Here is a 23286-nt window from a genome sequence, read left to right on the forward strand (position 1 = left end):
GCAGCAATAATTACCCCACCTGGCCCTGTGTTGGTGAACAGGCGCTGAGGTTCCCAAGCCCTGGGTTTTTTTTTTAACCTTTTTATTTTGTATCACAGTATAGCCAATTAACAACGTTGTAATAATTTCAGGTGGACAGCAAAGGGACTCAGCCATACATATACATGTATCCATTCTCCCCAGACTCCCCTCCCATCCAGGCTGCCACATAACATTGCTAAGCTTTGGTTTGTCTTTTTTCTTTTAAGCCTCAGTTTTAAATTTGTGTTGAAATGACTCTCCTGAATCTGCCTGGTGGGCTCAGAGAAAGGAGGATGGGTCCTGTAAAACTCACTGACAACAGGGTGAACTTGAGACCTCTCTAAAACCACTTGTATGGGCACACCAGGCCTCAGACAGCGTTCTGAGAAGCTCCTACTAATGATGGTGGTGGTTGTCACCTATGGCTCCTTTTCTGAGCGTAATTCTATTTAATCCTCACAGCAGCCCCATGAAGTAGGACTAATCCTGTTCTCCACCCTCTCACCCCAGTGACAGACGGGAAACTAAGGTTCAGACAGGTTTCATCACCTGCTCTAAGTCAACCAGAAAGTGAAGGGGCAAGAACCTGTGTTCTAGGGCTTCCCCAGTGGCTCAGTGGTTAAAAAACTCTGCCTGCAATGCAGGAGACTGGGGTTCGATCCTTGGGTTGGGAAGATCCCCTGGAGAAGGGAATGGCAACCACTCTAGGGTTCTTGCCTGGAAATCCCATGGACAGCAGAGACTGGTGGGCTACAGTCTCTGGGGTCATAAGGAGACAGACACGACTGAAGCAACTGAGCATGCACACCTGGATCTGTGTTCCAAGCACCTCTCTCTCCTGCCTCTCATGGAGGCCTCAGGGGCCCCGTGCAGATGACAGGGGGGCGGGGTGGCGGGGGAGGTGCTGAGCGTGGTTGCTGTACAGAGCTTTCTGTGACCTGTGATTTCTTTGTGACCACGTGGGGATGAAGTCTACTACCGTCTGTGCGGGGACCCAGATTTGGAAGCACTGTGGCAGCGGAGGCAACACCAAGGATGCCCAAGCCTCTGGTCTGGAGTCAGGATAATGATCCTGTGACAAAGAAGAGGGACGTGTGCGACCCAGGCTGGCTCAGAGACCTGCTCAGTGGGGAAGGTTGAATAAGAATCCCTGATTATGCACCCTCCTCCTATTTTTTATTTTTTCTTTTCTCTTCACTGAACAACTATTTCTTTCTTTTTAACCAACATCAATTTTCCATCATGGTAGGCAGAACTCTACCTTGAGAAAGCTTACAATGATCCTAGAAGAGTCAGTTCAAAACAGATGAGCTAATGCAGGGTCTAAAGCAGACCCTGAAGGGTTGGGGGTGGGAGAAGGGGACAGAGAGAGAGAGGGTGGGTGAAGGAGGCAGGCCTTGGCAAGGGGAAAGGAAGGAGCAGCAGGTTTGGCTGGGGGACTCCGTCTGCCACTCCCTGACTATTCTGGGCACGGGTGGATAATGACAGATTCGCAGGAGGCAAGGGCTCAGAGGGGAAGGAAGTGGAGCTCCAGGGGTGTCATTTCTTCTCTGTGCTCCCTTTCTGGGGCAGGGTTCCCTGGGCCAGGACTGGCAAATATAGGGGGGGAGGCACAACGCAATCGGGGCCGAATATGTAAGACGTGTGTGTATCCGGGTGTGCGTGTCTGTCCCAGTGAGGGTTGATTTCAAGGGGAGAAGGGCTGGAGACTGTGACCTGACTAAGTGTGTGTGTGCCGTGAATGTGTGTGCACGTGTCGTTGTGCCTGTGGGTTCCTGCATCTGTGTGACCTGTGTGTCTGCTGTGTCCCTGCGGACCTGTGTCTGACTCTGTGGTTCTGACTGTGCATGCCAGGGGTAAGTGTCTGTGTGTGTGTGTGCCTGTGTGATTCTGTGCCCTGTGTGTTGGTGTGTGCCTGTGTGTGACGCAGCATGTGCTTGTGGGCCTGTGGGCTGGTTTGGCCTAGTTTGGGGGTGACTCACAGGTAAGCGGGGAGAATGCAGGCCTTGTTGAGTTAGACAAGGTTCTTTCCCACACTCCCCCCACCCCCTGCAGCCCCTCCCTTTCCCAGCCCCACACAGCTGATCTGGAAGTCACAGGTGACCCGGCTGGTCCAGGGCCTTGAGGAAGAGAGGGCTCCGGAAATGGGCATTTCTGCTGGCCTAGGAGAGGCCTCCTGGGGTTTTGAGGTGTGTCTTCAGAGGAAGGACAAAACAGGGTCAGGGGATCTATAGGCAGGCAGATTCCTGCATAGTGTGAAGAACATTCTAGCCATCATGACTATTCAGGGATGGGACAGGTCAGCTGTTAAATTGCGACCTCCCTGTGCCTAGAGGTATGCAGGCAGAAACAAATGACCACATGCTTGTAGAATGACTATCAGGGGTGTTGTCTGGGGGCTGGGTTCAGAGAGGCATAGAGTTCTGATTATTGGGAGGTCATAGATATATCTGATACGATTACCAAAGGCTTCCTCCTCTGAGGCTCTCCTGTGGCTTTGCCAAAGCCTATGGAGGCCTTCTGAATGTGGTTCCTGTTTTTATGTCTAATTCTTTGACCCCTGAACTCCCGGAATACCACTTTCAAGAGAAATTGGCTTTGGATGAATCTAACCAGAACCTGGGGCTTCCCCAGGGGCTCAACGGTAAAGAATCCACCTGCAATTCAGGAGATGCAGAGGCGCGGGTTTCATCCCTGGGTCAGAAAGATCCCCTGGAGGAGGAAACGGCAACTCACTCCAGTACTCTTGCCCGGATAATTCCATAGACAGAGGAGCCTGGTGGGCTGCAGTCCACAGGGTCCCACAAAGAGTGGGACACGACTGAAATGACTGAGCACACACGCATGCAACCAGAACCTAGCACATCACCTAACACGATGAACAGTGAATGAATGAGTGAAGGAATGAATACATGACTTAGAACCCAGTCTTTGCCCGCTCCTGTCAGTGCCATCACGGACGGTGAATCTCAGCGAATGGTAGTTGTTATCATTAGTACCAGCCAGGAGGACAGAGATTCTGTTGGAAGAAAAACAGCTCCTTAGTGAAGACAGAGGAGAGGGGTGGGCCTTAGGGAAGGGCTACAGTCCAGACCCTCAGGTGTCTGAGTGTGGCTGTCAGGAATTCTGGCCTGGGGAAAGAATTGGGCATCCCTCCCAGCCCCTCCCCTCCCTCATACACAAGACTTTCCTGGGGCCACTCAGAGCCCATCCTGGACCAGGCCACATGCTGTCACAGGCACCAATGGTCCCCGAGTCAGGTCAGGCTTCCCTGGGCCTCAGCCCCATTCAGCTCTGTTCCTCATAAAACCTGAGTCACTTCTGGGGCCACAAGACAGGGTCAAAGTTCTGGGTTCCATTAGCCTCTCAGGAGGGAGGGAACTGGAGAAAGGGGGAGGGCAGTTGGGGGCATGGGTCCATTTCCGGCCTTAAGGGCCCCTGTGATGGTCTGGGGGCTGCCTCACACAGAGGGGGAGCTGCAGACAGGCCGGTACTGAGGCTGATCTCTTGCATTCTTGAGGCCTGAGAATAGGATTGCCCTACTAGAGTAGCCTGGAAGTCAGAGTGGGGACTGCCTGGCCCCCTCCAGGACTGCTGTGCCTCCTTTAAAAGTAAACCCCCCAAAACACAGAGTCTTAGTTTACCAGATACATTAGGGAGTTTGATGTGGTGGTTCACCACTTAGGGTTAGATTCAACCCTTGTCTCTGCTACTGTGTGACTCTGGGCAAATTTCCTAACCTCTCTGAGTCTTTTCCCCCACCCACATCTGCAGAAGGGGAATGTGTGTTCATAATTTATAAATAATTTATTCTGTCTTAAAAAGTTGAAGTATACTTGATTTACGATATTGTGTTAGTGTCAAGTACTAATATATAGCAAAGTGATCAACTATGTATTATCTTCCATTATAGGTTATTACAAGATATTGAATATAGATCCCTGTGCAATCTAGTAGATCCTTGCTGCTTATCTGTTTTATAAACAGTGGTTTGTATCTGTTAATCTCATACTCCTAGTTTATGCCTCCCCCTTCCCTGTGGTAACCACAAGCTTGTTTTCAGTGTCTGGGAGGCTGTTTCTATTTTGCCCATAGATTTTTTTGGCTGTGTTGTGTGGCTTGCGGGATCTTAGTTCTGACCGGGGATTGAACCTGCACCCTCCGCAGCGCGAGCGCCAAGTCCTAACCGCTGGACCACTAGGGAATTCCAATGCATAGATTCATTTGTATCATTGTTTAGTTTCTACATGTAAGTGATATCTTATTATGTTTGTCTTTCTCTGATTTACTTCACTAAGTATGCTGCTGCTGCTGCTAAGTCGCTTCAGTCGTGTCCGACTGTGCGACCCCATAGACGGCAGCCCACCAGGCTCCCCCATCCCTGGGATTCTCCAGGCAAGAACACTGGAGTGGGTTGCCATTTCCTTCTCCAATGCATGAAAGTGAAAAGGGAAAGTGAAGTCGCTCAGTCGTGTCCGACCCTTCGAGACCCCATGGTACTCCCTAGGTCCATCCCTATTTTTGCAAATGGCAATATCTCATTCTTTTTTATGGCTGAATAATAGTCCACTGTGTTTATACACCACATTTTCTTAAACCAGTCATCTATTGATGGACACTTTAGTTGCTTCCATGTCTCGACTATTATAAAGAATGCTGCTATGAACATTTAAGTGTATGTATCTTTTTGAATTAGAGTTTGCATCTTTTCTGGATATCTATCCAAGAGTGGGATTGCTGGATGATATGGTACCTCACTTTTTAGTTTTTTAAGAAAACTCCATACTGTTTGCCATAGTGAATAATTTATCCTTTATGGGGAAACTTAGGAGCCAGCATTTTAGTTTATAAAGTGAGTTTTTATTCTTTCTCTCATACTGGATTCTGACAATAACCCTGTGAAGTGCATACTCTTGTTATTCCAGTTTTCTGGCCAGGGGCCCTGAAACTTGCTGGGGAAAAGTGGCTGCTCAAGGTCATCTTGCTGATGAGTGACAGTGATAGGGGGAACCCAGCTTTGCTTGAGGCCAAAGCTGTCTTTCCTCACCTTCCTTCATCACGATTGGAAACAGGGTCAGAACATTGCTTGTCTAGTTTTCAGCTTTCCGGTTTTCTAGTTTTTAGCTCCTAGAGGACTAGCCCCAGGGCTCCTTGGGCAGTCACAGCCCTGTCCACAGACCAGTGAGTCGGATCCACATGCCTGTCTCTTTTCTTCCTCTCTCTCCTTCTAGGCTTAGGCCTCAGCTTCACCCCTTGAAGGGCTGTGGCATAGGAGAACGCCTGAAAGTAGGGAGAGGGGTGGGAGCTCTGAGGGCATCGTGCCCGTTTTACTGATGAAGAAACAAAGGCCCTGAAATTCAAATGACCGACCTGAGGTTACTCAGCCTGACCTCTGCAGAGATAGTTATTCTACACTGCAGGGAGCCACCCTGACCACTCCCCTGACCCCATCTTTTTTCTTTCCGGCACCCTCTGCAGCGAGCTGGACCACAGCGAGCCAAGGACACCTCAGGACGCCTTGCCCGGGCCCAACATGGAGGAGGCCAGCAGGCCTCCGGCTGAGGCCAAGGCCCGAGTGGTGAGCACCACGCTGACATGGCGGCAGCGGCCCCCTGCCCAGGACGAGGTCAAACACCGTTTCCACAAGGTGTCCCTGGTGTCAGAGGCCCAGTCGGAAGCCCCGTCCGAGGAGACGTCTGAGTCCAGCCATCGTCGAGAGGAAGTCAATGGCTTTGCTGTCCGGGAGGAAGAGACCATGAACCACCAGGGACCCCGGGACGGGGCTGGCTCCAAGAGCTTCCAGAGCCACGGGCCCATCTTTTCCAAGAAGTACACATTACCCCTCAAGGAGAAAAGGCCAGTGGGAAGACTGAAGGAGGCTGCGGAGCAGGGTGACGGCAGCCCCCAGCCCCCCAGGACCGAGCCGCCCAGCGCGGGAGTCACGGCCAGGACTGAGTTGTCGGTGCCAGCGCACGGGCCCCGGGAGCCGAGCCCCCACCCGGGTGTGAGTTTCACCAGCGGGAGCTCCAGGAGCCTGGAGGAGCGGCGGGTGACACGCACTGTGCGGACCACCGTGATGGTGGGAGGGCACGTGGACCGCCGGGTGAACAGCACCGTGATCAACTCCGTGGGGCCCGCGCTCGTGGGCGAGGCCCTGCCAAGGGGCCGCAATGCTGCCCGCTCGGTGCGGGCAGTGGTGGTGAACCCGCGGGCCGAGGGCTCCCCCAGTCGCACTCAGGCCCTGGAGCTGCTAAGTAGCCTTGTGCCCACTGAGCGGACCGCCCCCACCAGCCGGCTTCCCAGGCCCCTGGCTGCTGTGCCAAGGAGTCCAGATCTGGGCAGCACAGAAGGGTCAGCCCTGAGGCAGCTGCCTGAGACGAGGACAGCAGAGCCGAAGGACAGATCTGCCCCGGGCCCTGCGGGCTTCCTGGAGGAAGCTCACCCCACTCCGAGCCAGGAGGTCCCTGCAGCCCACCCAGACCAGGAACAGGACAGAACCCTGGGTGCCGGGGTCCATGAGGTCCCAAGGGTGCAGAGACCCGCCAGCCCCACCCAGTCCCCTCTCCAGACCTCTCAGGGCCACACCCCAGTACCTTCCTCTCCCAGACTCCAGACCCGAACCCTCTCCCTGGACCTAGTTCAACCCCCAGAGCAACCTGAAGCACCTACTCAGGCTCGGGCCCAGCTCACTCTCAAGCCCCGGGGACCCCAGGCCCTGCCCTTCATCAAAAGAGAAGGGCTTTCAGATCCCCCTGCGGCCACCGTCCTTCCTATGGTGAAGACTGAGGTTGTGATAGTCCCTGGACAATCTCTTGCTCCATCCTCTATGAGATGGAAGGCCATCACCAGCCCGGGAGGTCTTTCTGCTCCATCCTCCCCAAAGAATAAGGTTGTTCAGGACTCTGAAAAAGTCCCTGTTGTCTCCCTTACCCAGAAAGAGATAGTACAGGGCCCTGGAGTTCCTGCTGACTCATCTCCCAACCAAAAAGAGGTAGTGCAGGGTCTGAGTGCTCCTGCTGCCTCAGGCCCCAAACCAACCAACGTTGCCCAGGGCCCAGAAGTCAGCCTGATCAGCCAGAAAGAGGTCGTCTGGAGTACAGCAGGCAGCCCGGTCCCTCCCCTCCCCAAGGAAGAGGCTGCTCAAGGCCTGACAATTCCTGCCGTTCCATCCCCCAAACAGGAAAAGGTTGTCCAGGGGTCTGAAGAAAGCATCGTCTCATCTCCCACCCAAAAAGAAGTTGTCCAGGACCCTGATGCTTCTAATGTCCCATCTTCCACTCAGAAAGTAGCTGTCCAGGCCCCAGCCACTCTCATCGCCCCCTCCTCCTCAGTGGGCAAGGTATCCTCTGGTCCAGGAGGTCCCGCAGCCCCGGTGATGATGGGAGCAGAGACCAGCCAGGAGTCCCAGCTTGTCCCTGAAGCCACCAAGGACAAGACATTCCTGGAGCCATCGAGGGAGGAGGAGGAGGTGGCCCTGACTGCTGACCTGGAGATTTTCCTGGATACCCTGCGGAGCATGGAGCCTCCTGAGATCCTGCGCACTCACCGGCTACCTCGAGCCCCCCGCTCCTCCTACCTGGCCATGTACGCCACCCTGCCTGCCATCGAGGAGGACCAGCCTGGGCCATGTGTGCTGGGACCCAGCCCCCAGGAGATGCCCGCCCTGGAAGTAAAGAAGGAGGAGAAGGCACAGGAGGAGGAGGAAGAAGAGCCAGAGAACCCCTACCTGAGCGACGATGAAAAGCTCCAGCGCAGGCAGGAGAGAGCCAGGCTAGGCCCCCCCAGGGACCCCTCCCCTGCCCGGCCCACCCAGGTCTCTTGTTCTCCTCTGGAGATGATGAAGAAGCATGTAGCAGGTGCCAAGGGCCCCCACCCAGAACCTGGGCCAGAGTGGCAGGCAGGCAGCCGGCCCACTTCCCGTCTTGGAGGCAGCCTCCTCTTTGGGGGTCTGGTGCCTGCCCTGAAGGAGGCCCCCACCTCGGAACCACTGGGCACAAAACTATCCGCTCTGCAGCCCCACAGGGCACCGGGGCTCAAGAAGGGTCCAGGACAGCTGCCCCTGCTCTACAGTGAAAGGCCACCTCCAGAAAAGCCGGCACGTGCCCGGCCCCCGGAGGGGTGGGTGAGTGAGGCCTTGGGCGGGCAACGGAGGAGGGCCTGGCCTCATCTAGGCCAGGGTTTGGATCCTGTGAGGACCGGGATCCTGGGAGGCAGTCTCCCAATCCAAGCAGCAAGCTGTTTGCACTGCGGATTCCGAAGGGCTTGATAAAATCTCAGAAGCTGGGGAAGGGGGCAGTTCCGGGGACAGAGTGATGAAGCCCCCGGGGGCTGGGAGCAAGTGTAGCATTCTCTGTGGGCCAGCTCTTTGCGGGGTGGAGGTCTGCAGGGAGGATATGGGATTCACGGAGCTGCAGGTTGAGAGTGGCAATAAGGAGGCAACCCCATAAAGACGTATCACGGCTCTCCATTCCAGAGCCCAGCACTGAAGACCCAGGGCAAGCTGAACACGAGACCTGGAAAGGTAGGGGGCGCTGGGGTTGGGGGGCAAATGGGTGAGAGAGCAGGAGGCGGAGGTTCCGGGGCGGGCCCTAAGGACCCCTCTGGGCCTTCTTGCAGATTATCCTCTTCTCAGAGCCTGGCTGCCAAGGCAGCCGCAGGGAGGTCTGGGAAGATGCTGATGATGCTTCCGGCTGGGCCCATGTGGCCTCCGTACGGGTGGTCCGAGGCTGGTGAGTGCGGAGCTCCCAGTGGGCTCTGGCGTGTGAACCTTGGGGATGTGAGGACAGTGAGAAGTGCCCACTGAGGGCAGAAGCCCCCCCCCCACCGCCATAGCTACCCAGAGACCCTGCCTTGCAGGGACATCCTCCCACCCAACTCCATTCAATGACCCTAGGTCTCTGTGCCCACAGCTGGGTGCTGCACGAACAGCCAGGATTCCAGGGCCAGAAGCTGGTCCTGCCTCAAGGGGATACAGAACTTGGAGCCCCAGGATCCGCATGGAGTACCCAAGGCATCGGCTCCCTGAGGAGGGTCGTCCGGGTGAGTGGCTGGGTGTGGGGGACCAGATGTTGCCTCATCTACCCTAAGTCCCAGGCCTTGAGGAGGAAGACAGAGACACCTAGAGCTGGGATTTCTGGGAGAGATCACAGGATTGGAGCCTGAAGAGGGTTTATACCTGTATAGAGTCCTGACCGTGGAGCCAATTGGAGAAGAAAGGGATTCTGGGGGATGCTCAGCCTGGCTTGCACTAGCTCCAGCTGGAGCTTGGGGAAGGATGGAGTTAGAGCAACAGAAATGGGTGGGGGTGGCTGTGGGCACTCACCACCCACCCAGGGCCCAGGCGTTCAGGCCCACAGCCAGAGTTGAGGTGCCGCGTATAGATGCACGCACACACAGATGTTTCCCTGGTAGCTCAGTGCTAAAAAATCTGCCTGCCAATGCAGGAGACAGGGGTTTGGTCCCTGGGTCAGGAAGATCCCTTAGAGAAGGAAGTCGCAACCCACTCCAGTGTTCTTGCCTGGGAAATCCCATGGACAGGAACATGGCCAGCTATAGTCCATGGGGTCGTAAAGAGTCGGACACGACCAAAGGGACTAAACAAAAGGACGTGGTCGGAAAGGGCACAGTCAGTATTACAGTTTCATATCGCTAAGGTGGGGAAGTACCATGGTCAGAACACAAATTTACAAATCACTAAAATTAAGCTGACAAAACCATCTTGGACACCAGAGAGACCCAGAAGAGAAAGCGGAAATCTAAAATCAGGGCCTAACAGACGTTTTGGGATTTTTTTCTTCTTCTTCTTCTTTTTTAATGGAAGGACAAAATAACCCTTGAGTCCAGAGCTGTTGCAATACTCCTGGTAAGAGAGGAAGAGAATCTTATGTTAACTAGGGCAGTGGCCTGGCCATGCAAAAGAGGGGACGAGAATTTTCAAAGCCTCTCCAGAAACACAGAGGTGTTTGTAGACAATTTATTGTGAGCTTCTCACCATAAATTCATCTTCATGTGGGAGGTAATGAGGTACAAAAGAGAGCCAAGGGCTTTGAAGTCCGGTGGACTTGGGTTCCTTTTATTCAGTCAGCATTGATTCGGTGCCTAGTGTGCTCCAGGCACTGGGACGTGCTGGGTTGCAACAGCGAACAAAAACTGCACTGCTCTGTTCTTGGCCCCTGCCACTTACAGGCTGGGTGCCCTCAGGCAGCCCACTTAACCTCACTGGGTCTGACTTTCCTAGTCTGTGAACGCTGTTAACACTTCCCGCTGGGAAGACCGAATGAGAAGGGGTAGGACAGGACCATAGCATATGTCTTACACTCAGTAGATGTTTCATAAACATTTAAAAAATACTTATTTATTTACTTATTCAGCTATGCTGGGTCTTAGTTGCAGCATCTGGGGTCTAGTTCTCTGACCAGGGATCAAACCTGGGCCCCCTGTATTGGGAGCTCAGCATCTTAGCCACTGGATGACCAGAGAAGTCCCTGTTTCATAAACATTTGATGAAGAAGTGAGTGAATAAAAATGATCCTGATGAAGAAGAAGCACCCAGAAATGCGGAAAGGACCTGTAGCTTCCTGAGATGCAGTGCAGGTGGAGGCCAGTTTCAGTTCAGTTCAGTCACTCAGTTGTGTCTGACTCTTTGTGACCCCATGGACTGCAGCATGCCAGGCCTCCCTGTCCATCACCAACTCCCAGAGTTTACTCAAACTCATGTCTATTGAGTCGGTGATGCCATCCAACCATCTCATCCTCTGTCATCCCCTTCTCCTCCTGCCTTCAATCTTTCCCAGCATCAGGGTCTTTTCCAGTGAGTCAGTTCTTGGCATCAGGTGGCCAAAGTAGTGGAGTTTCAGCTTCAGCATCAGTCCTTCCAGTTTAGGAAGGGGTAGAAATTGGTATAGAATTGGAATTGTATATGAAGAAGGATCAAATTCAGATCTCCGGAAATGGCTGTCCATCCTGCCCATCCCTCCACCAGGCTGGAAATGAGGCTCCCAGAGGCAGGGCAAAGGGCATGGTACTTGGCAGGCTCCTGCTGAGAACTTTGGTCTTAGGTCCCAAAGGGCCAGCGAGGGACCAGCGAGGGCTTTGGACTCAGGCTTACCTGGCTGACATTGCAGAGAACACCCCAGTTGTTTCTGGCTTCTGGGGAGAAGCCCCTGGCAGCCCCAGCTGAACAGACTTAGGGAGGCAGGTGTGGACGGGGGTAGTCTCTGAAGGGTGATGGGTGGTTTTGTTTTTGTTTTTATCTTTTGACTATGCCACACGGCATATGGGATCTTAGTTTCCTGACCAGGGATTGAACCCATGCTCCCCTGAATTGGCAACGGAGCCTTAACCACTGGCTGTTGTTGTTCAGTTGCTAAGTCATGTCCGACTCTTTGTGACCCCATGGACTGCAGCATGCCAGGCTTCCCTGTCTTTCACTATCTCTCACAGTTTGCTCAAACTCATGTCCATCGAGTTGGTGATGTCATCCAACAATCTCATCCTCTGTTGTCCCTTCTCCTCCTGCCCTCAACCTTCCCAGCATCAGGGTCTTTTCCAAAGAGTTGGCTCTTCACATCAGGTGGCCAAAGTATTGGAGCTTCAGCTTCAGCATTAGTCCTCCAATGAATATTCAGGGTTTATTTCCTTTAGGAATGAGTGGTTGGATTTCCTTGCCGTCCAAGAGACTCTCAAGAGTCTTCTCCAGCACCACAATTCAAAAGCATCAATTCTTTGGCACTCAGTCTCCTTTATTGTCCAATTCTCACATCCATACGTGACTCTGGAAAAACCATAGCTTTGACTCTATGGACTTTTTTCAAGCAAAGTGATATCTCTACTTTTTAATACACTGTCTAGGTTTGTCATAGCTTTCCTTCCAAGGAGCAAACGTCTTTCAATTTCATGGCTGCAGTCACCATTTGCAGTAATTTGGGAGCCCAAGAAAATAAAGTCTGTCACTACTTCCACTTTTCCCCCTCTATTTGCCATGAAGTGATGGGACTGGATGCCATGATCTTAGTTTTCTGAATGTTGAGTTTTAAGCCAGCTTTTTCACTCTCCTCTTTCACCCTTATAAGAGGCTCTTTAGTTCCTCTTCACTTTCTGCCATTAGAGTGGTATCATCTGCATAGATGAGGTTATTGATATTTCTCCCAGCAATCTTGATTCCAGCCTGTGATTCATCCAGCCTGGCATTTTGCATGATGTACTCTGCATTTAAGTTAAACAAGCAGGATGACAATACACAGCCTTGTCACACTCCTTTCCCAATTTTGAGTCAGTTAGTTGTTCCCTGTCTGGTTCTAACTGTTGCTTCTTGACCTGCATACAGATTTCTCAGAAGGCAGGTGGTCTGGTCCCATCTCTTCAAGAATTTTCCAAAGTTTGTTGTGATTCACACAAAGGTTTTAGCATAGTCAATGAAGCAGAAGTAGATGCTTTCCTGGAATTTCCTTGCTTTCTCTATGACCAACGAATGTTGGCAATTTGATCTATTGTTCCTCTGCCTTTTCTAAATACAGCTTGTACATCTGGAAGTTCTTGGTTCACATATTGCTGAAGCCTAGCTTGAAGGATTTTGAGCATAATCTTGCTAGCATGCGAAAGTGAGTGCAATTGTACAGTAATTTGAACATTCTTTGGCATTGTCCTTCTTTGGGATTGGAATGAAAACTAACCTTTTTCAGTCCTGTGGCCACTTCTGAGTTTCCCAAATTTGCTGGCATATTGAGTGCAGCACTTTAACAGCATCATCTTTTAGGATTTGAAATAGTTCAGCTGGCATTCCATCGGCTCCACTAGCTTTGTTCGTGGTAATACTTCCTAAGGTCCACTCGACTTCACACTCCAGGATGTCTAGCTCTAGCTGAGTGACCACACCATCGTGGTCATTGGGGCCATTATGACTCCCTCTTCCAGGGAGGTCCAAGGTGCTGTTTTACACTTCATTTTCCCACCCCTCTCCTTCTGCAGGATTACATTACCCCAGAGATCAGTCTGTACTCTGAGGAGGGCCTCAAAGGGGAGCAAGTGAAGCTGACTGAGGCCTTGGAGGACCCCCAGGGCCTGGAGAGGCCCCTGCAAGTGGCATCTGCCACTGTTTCTGCAGGACTGTGAGTCTGGGCTTTCTGGAAGCCCTTCATTTAACACTCACTCTGCTGGGTGCTGGGGACACAGAGGTGACAGGACATGGTTCCTGCCTGCGAGATGTGCTCAGCCTACTGGTGGGGCCAGGAAGGAAGCACACAGTAGCAATCCGGAATTCCAGGATGGAGGAGCATGGGGCTGCAGGAGCAAAGAACAGCGCCAAACCAGCCCAGGTCAGAGAAGCCTTCCTGGAAGAGGAGACTCCTCAGCTGGGATGAACTGGCTCCGTGAAGGCAGGGACTTCATACGTTTTGTTCACTACTGTGTCCCTGATGCCTGAAGCAGGACCTGGCATGGGGTAGATGGCCCTGAATATCTATTAATTGAATGAATGGGGGGGGGGAGAGTATACTGGAACCTACAAAGGCCCAGAGGTGAGAGATCTAAGCTTTGAAAGTTCAGTCTGGCCAGAGAAAGCAGCACAACTGGGGAGATGGGAGGCCCAGGAGGAAGGCCTCTTTGTGCAGCTGGGCTGTATCATGAGGCTAATGGGGAATTTTAAGCAGGTATGGGTGCTAGAAAGAACTCTCAGCCTCTGTGTGCAATTAGGGTCAGGTCAGAAGAGAGATCAATGGACTGGCTGCTACAGGAGATGATGGGGGCCTGAAATGTTCTCCAGAGTTCCCTTGATCAGGGCCTCTCCCCCAAAACTCAATCCTTCCCTCTGCACCTTCCACCCCATCCACTACTCTGTATTCCTGGGAGTCTAGGGTGCAGCTACTTCTCTGCCTTCCTCCAGGTGGCTTCTATACCCCAAACCCTTCTTTGAAGATACTCCCTGTATTCTGGAGCCTGGAGAGTATCCCACCTCAGAGGCCTGGGGAGCATCAGACCCCAGCGTGGGCTCCCTGAAGCCCATGAGATTGGTAAGGGGTAGGTGGGCCCAGTAGCCTTGCCCTGCAGTCTGGCAGAAGAGGCAGGGCCTGGGAACTCCTACTGGGAATAGGAGTCGAGGAGAGGGAGGATTTGATTCTAAGGGAAGGGGGGAGGACATGGGATTGGCCATTTTTAAGGGTCTCAGGAACAAGTCAACCCAAGGTCACCAGCCCCAGTCTGTCTCTCCCCACCTCTGGGCTGGGGTCTCACTCTGTCTTCTCTGCAGGGCTGCCCAAGTGTGGAGAGGCCAGGGGAGCCCAAGGTAAGAGCCTAGGCTTCAGGGTCAAACAGGGCCTTTGGGTAGGGGGTGTGTATGCGTGTGTATGCATCACGGCCTGGACTAGAAGATGGAGAGGAGGGTGCTGGGGCCAGAGGCTGGGTCTTGGGGCAGGTGGTGGTGGTGATGGTGGAACCTGACTGATTCACTGGGAACCCACTTTTGATGTGGAAGGACCAGGTCACAGGTCAGAGAAGAGAAAGGAGTCAGGTGAGGGCATGGGGCTCAAGTGAGGGACTGGGAGGGCTTAGCTCTGGGTTGATGCTGGCGAGAGTCATCCAGGGATGGCTGGGTGGGTTTGGTCCAACCCCACACCACCCCTTCCCCCACAGGCTGTGGTGTATGAGGCCCCAGGGTTTCAGGGCCGGAGCTGGGAAGTGAACAGAGACATCTACAACCTGCAGCAGCCAGAGGATAGCCAGAGCCCCAACTTGGCGTCTGTGGGGTCCCTGCGAGTTCTCGGGGGCTGGTGAGGACTCAGGACCCTTCCTTCTACCTCATCCTCCCCACTGGCCTCTACCCTCCAGGGTGGGGAGTGACCTGGGCTGCCTGGGGGTGGGGGCAGCTATTTCACAATCCCGAGGGCTTCCTGTGACTCCCTGTTTGTCTGTTTCCCCCTGCTCAGCTGGGTGGGCTACGAGAAGGAGGGTTTCCGGGGTCACCAGTATCTGCTGGAAGAGGGAGAATACACTGATTGGTCACGTTGGGGAGGCTATAACGAGGTGTTAACCTCCCTGCGGGTCATCCGAACGGTAAGCAAGAGCAGTTGGGACATTCAGCTGGTACCCTCTGTTGAGAGAATTTGTGCCTACTCTCCTTGTTCTCCAGAGTAGAGGAAATCTTCCTGGAGTCTAGCCTCTCTCCCTCCTGCTGCCCTTTCCCAGCCCACCTGATCACCTCACCCCAAAGTCCTTTAGTGGGATGCGTCCTAGGGGTCTGGATATACCCAGGGGTTTCCTTCTGTCCGTCCGTGAGCCGGGAGCAATCTGACTGTCACTCGGGCCCAGGACTTCGGGGACCCGGCCGTGGTGCTGTTTGAGGCCATGGACTTCGAGGGGCCGGGCGTGGAGGTGAGCGAGGCACTGCCAGACGTGGAGCTGGCGGGACACGGCCCCAGAACGCAGGCCATCCACGTTCTCAGCGGCGTGTGAGTGACTAGGGGCCTCCGGGGAGCTGGGCGGGCCGGGGGCGGCTCCAGCAGAGACGTCGGCTCCGCCCCACTGACCCGCACCCCGCCCTTCCTGCAGGTGGGTGGCGTATCAGGAGGTGGGCTTCTCCGGGGAGCAGTACGTGCTGGAGAAGGGCGTGTACCGCAACTGCGACGACTGGGGCTCGGGCAACAGCGCCCTCGCCTCGCTGCAGCCGGTCCTGCAGGTGCGTGGAGGCTGCAGGAGCCGGGCCTCTTGGTGGGGAGGGGTCTGGGGTCTGGGCTGTGCCCACTTCAGTGGAGGCGGGACTAGAAGGAGCAGGCCTGGAGCTCCTGAGGGCGGGGTCTCCTGAAAGTGGGCGGAGTCAACACAGACCCCGGACTAAGCGCGAACTGCGGAAAGGATCAGGAATATTGACACTGGAGGCGTTGAGGCTAGGGGCTAGCACTCTTCTTGAATCTCAAAACTTTGGTCCCTTTCTTCAGGTCGGGGAGCACAATCTGCACTTTATCTCAAAGGTAAGGAGGTGGTGGGGGGCCTCTGTCTCACCCTCATTTAAAATCTCTCCCTCTCTTCCCCATTCTCTTCTCCCAACTCCATCACCCTCCTTCACTCTCATCTCTTCCCGTCTCTGCTGCCAGATTCAGCTTTTCTCCGGCCCCGACTTCCTGGGTGACCACATCTCTTTTGAAGATGACCAGAGCTCTCTGCCCACCTCCTTCCAGCCCCAGTCTTGCCGAGTCCACGGCGGCAGGTGAGGACGTGGGAAAGGGGAGACGTGGGCCTGTGGGCACCTGCCCTGAAGCGCTTAGCTCAGCTTGGAAATCGAGGCTGTAGTTAGAAGGTCTTTCTTTCAAATGACTTCCTTCCTTTGGCTTCCTTGGGATTAGCTCTTCTGCACCGAGAATCATTCAATCTTAAAAGAAACAAAGCAAAATAAAGTGTTAATAGCAAATGTAAACATTGTAGACAGTATAAAGAACTTCAGTTTTGTTTTATTCACCTCTCTGCCTTTTTTTTTTTCGGTAGAATATTTTAAATCTCCAACCCAACATAAAATTTCACAGGTAAATAATTCAATATATATCTCTAACAAGAAAGGACACACGGCCTCAAGTTATTATCACATATAATAAAATGAGCAGTAATTTATTATTACCTAATACCCAGTCCCGGAGAAGGCAATGGCACCCCACTCCATTACTCTTGCCTGGAAAATCCCATGGACGGAGGGGCCTGGTAGGCTGCAGTCCACGGGCTCGAGAAGAGTGGGACACGACTGAGTGCCTTCACTTTCACTTTTCACTTTCATGCATTGGAGAAGGAAATGGCAACCCACTCCAGTATTCTTGCCTAGAGAATCCCAGGGACGGGGGAGCCTGATGGGCTGCCGTCTCTGGGGTCACACAGAGTCAGACACGACTGAAGCGACTTAGCAGCAGCAGCAGCAGTATCCATTGATGATAATTGCCTGGACTCTATTCCTTTAGAGGTTACAAAATGATTTTCTAAGTTTTGTTATTCATTCTACATATACTAGCTGGAATACTTCTATAAAGAAGAACGTTCCCTTTTTAACTATTTATTTACCTGAAATACTTTCTCTGCAAAAAAGGCAGTTTGATCCTTTCCCAAGAGTCAGTGTTTGCCCCTTTCTTTTTATCAATTTTCAGAATAATTTTTGAATCAGTGCCCTAGCAACCGCCAAAGCTGACCGATGAAGATTTTTTTTTTAAGTATTGTTATGGACTCATGGGTTTTTATGTATATGAAAGGCTCCAGTCCTCTGGAGTCACTACTCTTTTGTGTACTCAAATTACTTCACCTTTGGCAAATGGAAGCCCCTCCAGATTGCTTCCTGGGTACTTTTAAAAAATTTATACGTTTATTTTTTACTGCATCGGGTCTTTGTTGCACCGCCAGGGTTTCTTTCTAATTGTGGCAGGTGGGCTGCCCCAAAGCATGAGGGATTTTAGTTCCCGCACCAGGGCTTTAACCCGAGTCTCTTGCATTGGAAGGTAGATTCTTAATCACTGAACCATCAGGGAAGTCCCTTTCCTGGGTACTTTTGATATGACCCCAATAGTTGTTTGTTTGTTTTTTTAATAACTTCCTGTTTTTCTGGTACAATAAGATGTTCCTGGATCATTTTGTATATATTTTTTGCCTCTAACCTGGAGTCACTTCCCAATGAATCCTGGTTGCTTTTAATGGATAACGCTCTTTCAAGACCAAAATTTGCATGCTATGTGTTTCAAAATTCTAATACTGATACTACTACTGATAATACTGCTTCTAACAGTAAAACCCAGTGAATGCTGTTTGAGGTTTCTCTGTTGTTCTTTTTGTCCTCAGTATATTCATCTACATCCCATTAGGTATGTTATGTTCAAAATATTGTGTTGTTTACTTTTTTCTGTGTGGTTATGCCACCAACCTGATATACAATTAGGTTCATTTACATTGTTTATTTTAATTTTAGGAATACTTCTCATTTTTATTTAATCCTAGTTTTTAGTTACTGAAAATATTGATTGTGTTCCTATCTTAGCTTGAGCTAGTAACACAGTACCCTGGGTGGTTTAACAACAGGAATTTGTTTTCTCACAGATCTGGAGGCTGGGAACCCCAAGATCATGGTGTTGGTTGATTTGGTCCCCTGGTGAGGGCTCTCTTCTTGGCTGGCAGATGGCTGCCTTCTTGCTGTGTCCCCAGGGATCTCTTCCTCTGGTGGGCTCTTAGTTTCCCAATCAAGGTTGAACCCAGGCCCTTGGCAATGAAAGCTTGGAGTCCTAACCATTGGACTGCCAGGGAATTCCCCTCTTTCTTTTCTTATAAAGCACTAATCCCATGATAAGGGCTCCACCTTTATGACCTCATCTAAACCTAACTACCTCACAAAGGCCATCACATTGGAGGTGAGGGCTTCAGCCTATGAATTCCGGGGAGGTACACATTCAGTCCATAAGAGTTCCAAAGTTAAGACTTAAAAAACAAGTTACAGCTTTGTTCACACTACTTTTTCCTCTCCCACCCTCATTTTTTAAAATGTTTTTTCATTCATTCGTTGTTTTTTTTTTAAGATATAAGCAAATATACACCATATATAAATTTGCATATACCTGTAGAAACCAAATATATTTTGTTTTCCTCCTTCTCCATTTTCTTTCACAATAGGAAGCATATTGCAACCTAATAAATATACTAAGACTACTGAATTGTGTACTTTAAAAAAGTGAATTTTATGGTATGTGAATTTTATCTCAATTTTTTAAACAGGAAACATATTATCAACACTGTTATGCATCTTGTTTTTTTAGACTGTTTGAAGGTCACTTTATATCCCTTTGAAAGCTCTTCCTCATCCTTGTTGACTGCTGTGTTATACTCCAGATTCGTGCTTTATTCAACCAATCCCCAATTGATGGACATTTGGCTGCTGCCACTCTGCCACTGCAAACAATGTGTAATCACTAGCCTTGTGTATGTGTTGTTTCGCGAAGGGTGTCCTTGGAACAGATTCTGAGAAATAGGCTTGCTGAGTAATTGTGCATGGCGTTTGGCGTGACTGCCAGATTTCTCCTGAAGGGCAGTGTGAGTCCATTCAGTTCTTTCTTAAGTCTTACTTCAGTTCATGCTGCTGCAGTGCCTGGTCATCCTTGGCCTCCCCTGGCCTGGGGGATCCCCATCAAGGTTGCATTCAGTCTGCTGTATCTCAGGGGGGCCGTGCAGGCCAAGGACAGGGTGGGCTCAAATACCTACTCATGTCCCCCTATTCTTCCCCTTCCTTCCCCAGCTGGATCCTGTTTGATGAGAAGAATTTTGAGGGTGAGCAGTACATTCTGTCTGAGGGCGAGTTCCCTACTCTTACAGCCATGGGCTGCCTGGCCTCCACAGTCCTGGGCTCTCTCCGGAAGGTGCCCCTGGTGAGTGCCCCTGTCCAGTTCCAGCCACCCCTGAGGCAGAGGTGAGCCTGCCTCTTCCCACTGCTGAGTGAGCTGTCGGGCTTAAATCCAGCCTTCCTCAGAACGACCCCAGGGCCTCTTGACCCCAGTGCTTCAAAGCCAGGTCAGCCTACCAGGGATTTATTGAGTCCCTGCTGAGATAGATCCTGGGGACCCTGAAATAAATCAGACACAGCCCTGCCTTCAAGGAACCCAGAAAGATTACAGCGCAGAGTGGTGTGTCCTGAAACCAGGGTGGACCAGGGCCAGGAGGGGCTGGCGCTCGGGGTGGGCTGGGGGCAGGGGTGACCACTGAGGTGGTGGTTCTGGGCAGGGAAGAGTGAAACAGGAAGATGGCTCTGCTGCATGGGCAGAGAGGGGTGGGCGGGGGAAGGCAGTGGGGTGCTGCAACAGAGAACCAGGACAAATAATGATGTCCTAGACCAGGGACAAGTGGAGAGAAACAACACTGGCCCTGTTAAGGACCTGGGGTCTGTAGGACTTGGTGGCAGACCGGAGACCAGCGGGAGCAGCACAAGCAGAATGGCTGGCCCTGACTTTACCACACTCCAGGCGGGGCTAAAAGGCTTCCCGTGCTCCAGGACATCCCATCCTCACCGCAATCCTAGGAGCCGTACAATTATTATCTCCCTTTTTCCCATGTGAAAACTGAGGCACAGAGAGGTCGTGCAGCTTGCTGCAGGCCACACAGCTGGTGATCGGCCAGGTTCTCCCAAGGCAGCCTGGCTCTGGAGTCCATGCTCTTTACAACTCCATGCTGGGCTCGGAAAACATACCTGGTTCTGGAGCCTGGCTGTAAGGGCCTTGAGCAAGCGGTTTCCTCCTTCCAGCCTCAGTTTCCCTCTAAGTGGGGATAATCATGGCACCTACATCTAGGGCTGTTAAGTTCTGATGAGATCAAGAAAAGCTCTTAGCACAGAATCTGGTGAGTTGGTCAGCCCTGAATACTCGTGAACTGATGTTATAATGACCAGGATTCTTATTCTTACTCTTCTTAGAAGTGCCATTTACCAGGGAGGCAGTATTAAGGCGGGGGGTGCCCATCCAGATCAGGCTGCATCTGACAATGTGGGCACCCCCAGCAGTGTCCGGGAGTCAGGGGCCCTGTGGGGGTGCAGCTCAGGAGGAAGAGAGCCTGAAACACTGCCCTAGGAGTCATGCATCTGGAACTAGGGGGAGGGGGGTGCTGAGGGTGGGGCTCTTATGGCCTCACCCTTTCTTTGTGGCCCCCGGCCTGCAGCACTTTGCCGAGCCATCCATTTTCCTGTATGGACTGGAGTGCTTCGAGGGCAAGGAGATTGAGCTCAGCGGGGAGGTGCGGAGCCTGCAGGCCGAGGGCTTCAACAATCATGTGCTGTCCGTGCGGATCAAGGGGGGCGTGTGAGTGTGTCAAGGGGAGGTGGGGGGCTACTAGTGAGGGAGGGGGGGATCGGGCGTCTCCAGGTCTTCCCCCACTTTCCTTCCACTCCTGTCTAAGCCAGGAGGGAGCGGGGAAGGAGTGCAGGCTGGGAAGACTCACTGGCCCTCAGGACTTGGACCCCAGCCTGGGGGGCCTCTCCAGGACCCTACTCTGCCCTGCAAACCCCAGGGCTCCTTTCCCGCCTCCCTCTCCACCCGCTCCTGGGGCCCGAACCCCAGGCAAAGGAGTCCCGGCTTGAGAGAAGGGGAGCTGGAGATCGTCCTGACGGCCCTGCCTCCTCTCCTTCCTGTCTGTCTGTCTGTCTTCTTCGCTGTGTCTCTGGCGCTTGCTGGGTCCAGCTGGGTGCTATGCGAGCACAGCGACTTCCGGGGCCGCCAGTGGCTGGTGGGCAGCTGTGAGATCACCAACTGGCTGACATACAGCGGGACCCAGCGGGTGGGCTCCCTCTACCCCATCAAGCAGGTGGGTATCATGGCGGATTGAGCACATCTGGGTCAGCCCGTCTGGCTGTGTGTCTGTCTGTCTGCGCGTGTCCCACATTTCCCAAATTCAGTGTTTATGTACTTTGGTCATAATTTTTGTCCTACTATGATTCCTCTTGAACCGTTACGTCTTTAATATTTTCCTCTAAATCAACTCACTTTTTTCTTTTTTAACGTTATCCTTATCCTAAGGAATAATGTCCATAAGATCGTGGGTTTGATGTGTGTGTGTATGATTTTTCCTTAATAGACACTGATAAACACATTACCATTACTTTTTAAACAAGAAGGCTTATCCACATAAACCTGAAAGTTATCTCATGTACCACCCATTAGCGAGCACGCCTCACTTTGCCACGCCGTGTCTGTACCTATGTTTCTGTGTGTCTGTGAGTGCGCGTCTGGACCTGTGTTTCAATTATGTGCAATGAAGGCATGTGTGTGGAGGCCTGGCCACAGGGCGTGTGCGTGTGTGTGTGTGTGTGTGCACCCGTCTGAGGGCATTTCCGTGTTCATGATGGCATTTGTATGCGTGTGTCCTCTGGCGGCAGTCTGTGGCAAACCTGTACATCTGTGAGAGTGTGTTTGTGACTGTGTGTGGCTGTACTTGTGACACTGTTGAAAGCATGTGTCTTCGTGTGAGGATACCTGTACGGTCCCTTGTAGAACATCATTGCTAGAAGAAATCTTGGAGATTATCTCCAACCCTCACATTGTACAGATGGAGAAATAAAGGCCCAGACAAGTAGGCAAGGATTTGCTCTACCATCTTTGCGAGTGGTTTACCTCCATGGCCCTCAGTTTTCCTCATCTATAAAATGGGGGTGATATGTATGATTGAGCTGTTTTGAGAATTGAATAACGCCGTAAAGCCCTCAGAACAGTGTGGAATGTCAACAGACACTGGCTGTGATTACCGTTATTACTGTCACCTCCACCCAAGACCCCTGGGTGATTTGCGGCCAAGCCAGTGTCCGCCCCGCTGTGGTTCCTCTCCAGACTTTTAGCAAACCTGAGTGCCTGCTGTGAAGTCAGCAGGGGGAGCAAAGAGTGTACCTGCTGGCATGTGTCCCTGTGTCTATGTCTGCCGTCCTCCTGTGTGGCCATGTGGATCTGGGGTGTAGCTGCCAGTGCGTCTGTGTGCATCTCTACAGATGTACAACTGTGTGGGTATGTGCTGTGAGTGTGCCCTCGGCATATGTTTGAGAAAGAAGGAGTGACTTAGAAGCAGGGTCCAGGTCGGTTTGGGGCAGGAGGGAGAGCCTGGGAACTCGGGTTACTAGAGGGTCCAGAGTTGAGGGCACTGGGGGCCCAAGTGGGAGCATCCCTGCCCAGAGAGCCCTGACTCTAGACTCCCCCAACTCACCAGCGCCGGGCTTATTTTCGCCTCTGGAATGCGGCACTGGGGGGATTCCTGACTGTGCCAGACCACGTGGAAGACATGAAGGCGGGCCGCGTGGTGGTCTCTGAGCCCCAAGCTGGAGGCAGCAACATCTGGTTCTACGAGGATGGGCTACTGAAGAACCAGGTATGGGTTTAGGGGCTGGGACAGTGACACCAGGGCCCCCAGACCCTCACAAGCCCACCTTCAGGAGTCCCAGCCTGTGCTCAGTCGGGAACAGGAGCCAGTCTTGGGCCAGAGAGGCAGAGAGATACAGACACCAGGACCCTGGGGAGTTGGAGAAGGCAGGCTACGGACCCTTGGGCAGTTCAGGCTCTTCTCTGGGTCTGTCTCTCATCTGCAAAACAAAGGGGCGGGACCAGAGGCTTCTAAGGGACCTCCCAGCTCTGATAACCTGTGACAGATCTGGGTCCTATTATTAATGATAGATTCGGGAATTCTCTGGTGGTCCAGTGATTAGGACTTGGGGCTTTTACTGCCAGGCACCCAGGCTTGAACCTGGTTGGGAAATCAGATCCCACAAGTCATGTGGCATGGCCAAAAGGAAATTATAGA

The 23286-nt window shown here is 52.4% G+C and overlaps 1 protein-coding gene across 3 annotated transcripts in view; it reads left to right on the forward strand.

Moving 5' to 3' along the window:
• Window positions 1-23286, forward strand: part of CRYBG2 (crystallin beta-gamma domain containing 2) — a 32074-nt gene that overhangs the window by 7687 nt on the left and 1101 nt on the right. For 2 of the 3 annotated variants that reach the window (XM_061392430.1, XM_061392421.1), the window contains 17 exons: window positions 5500-8143; window positions 8495-8542; window positions 8638-8750; window positions 8931-9060; window positions 12988-13127; window positions 13901-14027; window positions 14264-14299; window positions 14647-14783; window positions 14940-15066; window positions 15322-15461; window positions 15562-15688; window positions 15948-15980; window positions 16104-16216; window positions 19259-19388; window positions 20668-20807; window positions 21186-21309; window positions 22699-22857. In XM_061392430.1, the coding sequence (XP_061248414.1) occupies window positions 5500-8143; window positions 8495-8542; window positions 8638-8750; window positions 8931-9060; window positions 12988-13127; window positions 13901-14027; window positions 14264-14299; window positions 14647-14783; window positions 14940-15066; window positions 15322-15461; window positions 15562-15688; window positions 15948-15980; window positions 16104-16216; window positions 19259-19388; window positions 20668-20807; window positions 21186-21309; window positions 22699-22857 (4468 nt within the window). Of the gene's footprint in view, window positions 1-5499; window positions 8144-8494; window positions 8543-8637; window positions 8751-8930; window positions 9061-12987; window positions 13128-13900; window positions 14028-14263; window positions 14300-14646; window positions 14784-14939; window positions 15067-15321; window positions 15462-15561; window positions 15689-15947; window positions 15981-16103; window positions 16217-19258; window positions 19389-20667; window positions 20808-21185; window positions 21310-22698; window positions 22858-23286 lie in introns of those variants that run through there. The other variant, XR_009731431.1, reaches the window with a different exon arrangement.

Source organism: Bos javanicus, chromosome 2 (assembly GCF_032452875.1).
Source record: "Bos javanicus breed banteng chromosome 2, ARS-OSU_banteng_1.0, whole genome shotgun sequence".
Classification (NCBI taxonomy): Eukaryota; Metazoa; Chordata; class Mammalia; order Artiodactyla; family Bovidae; genus Bos; species Bos javanicus.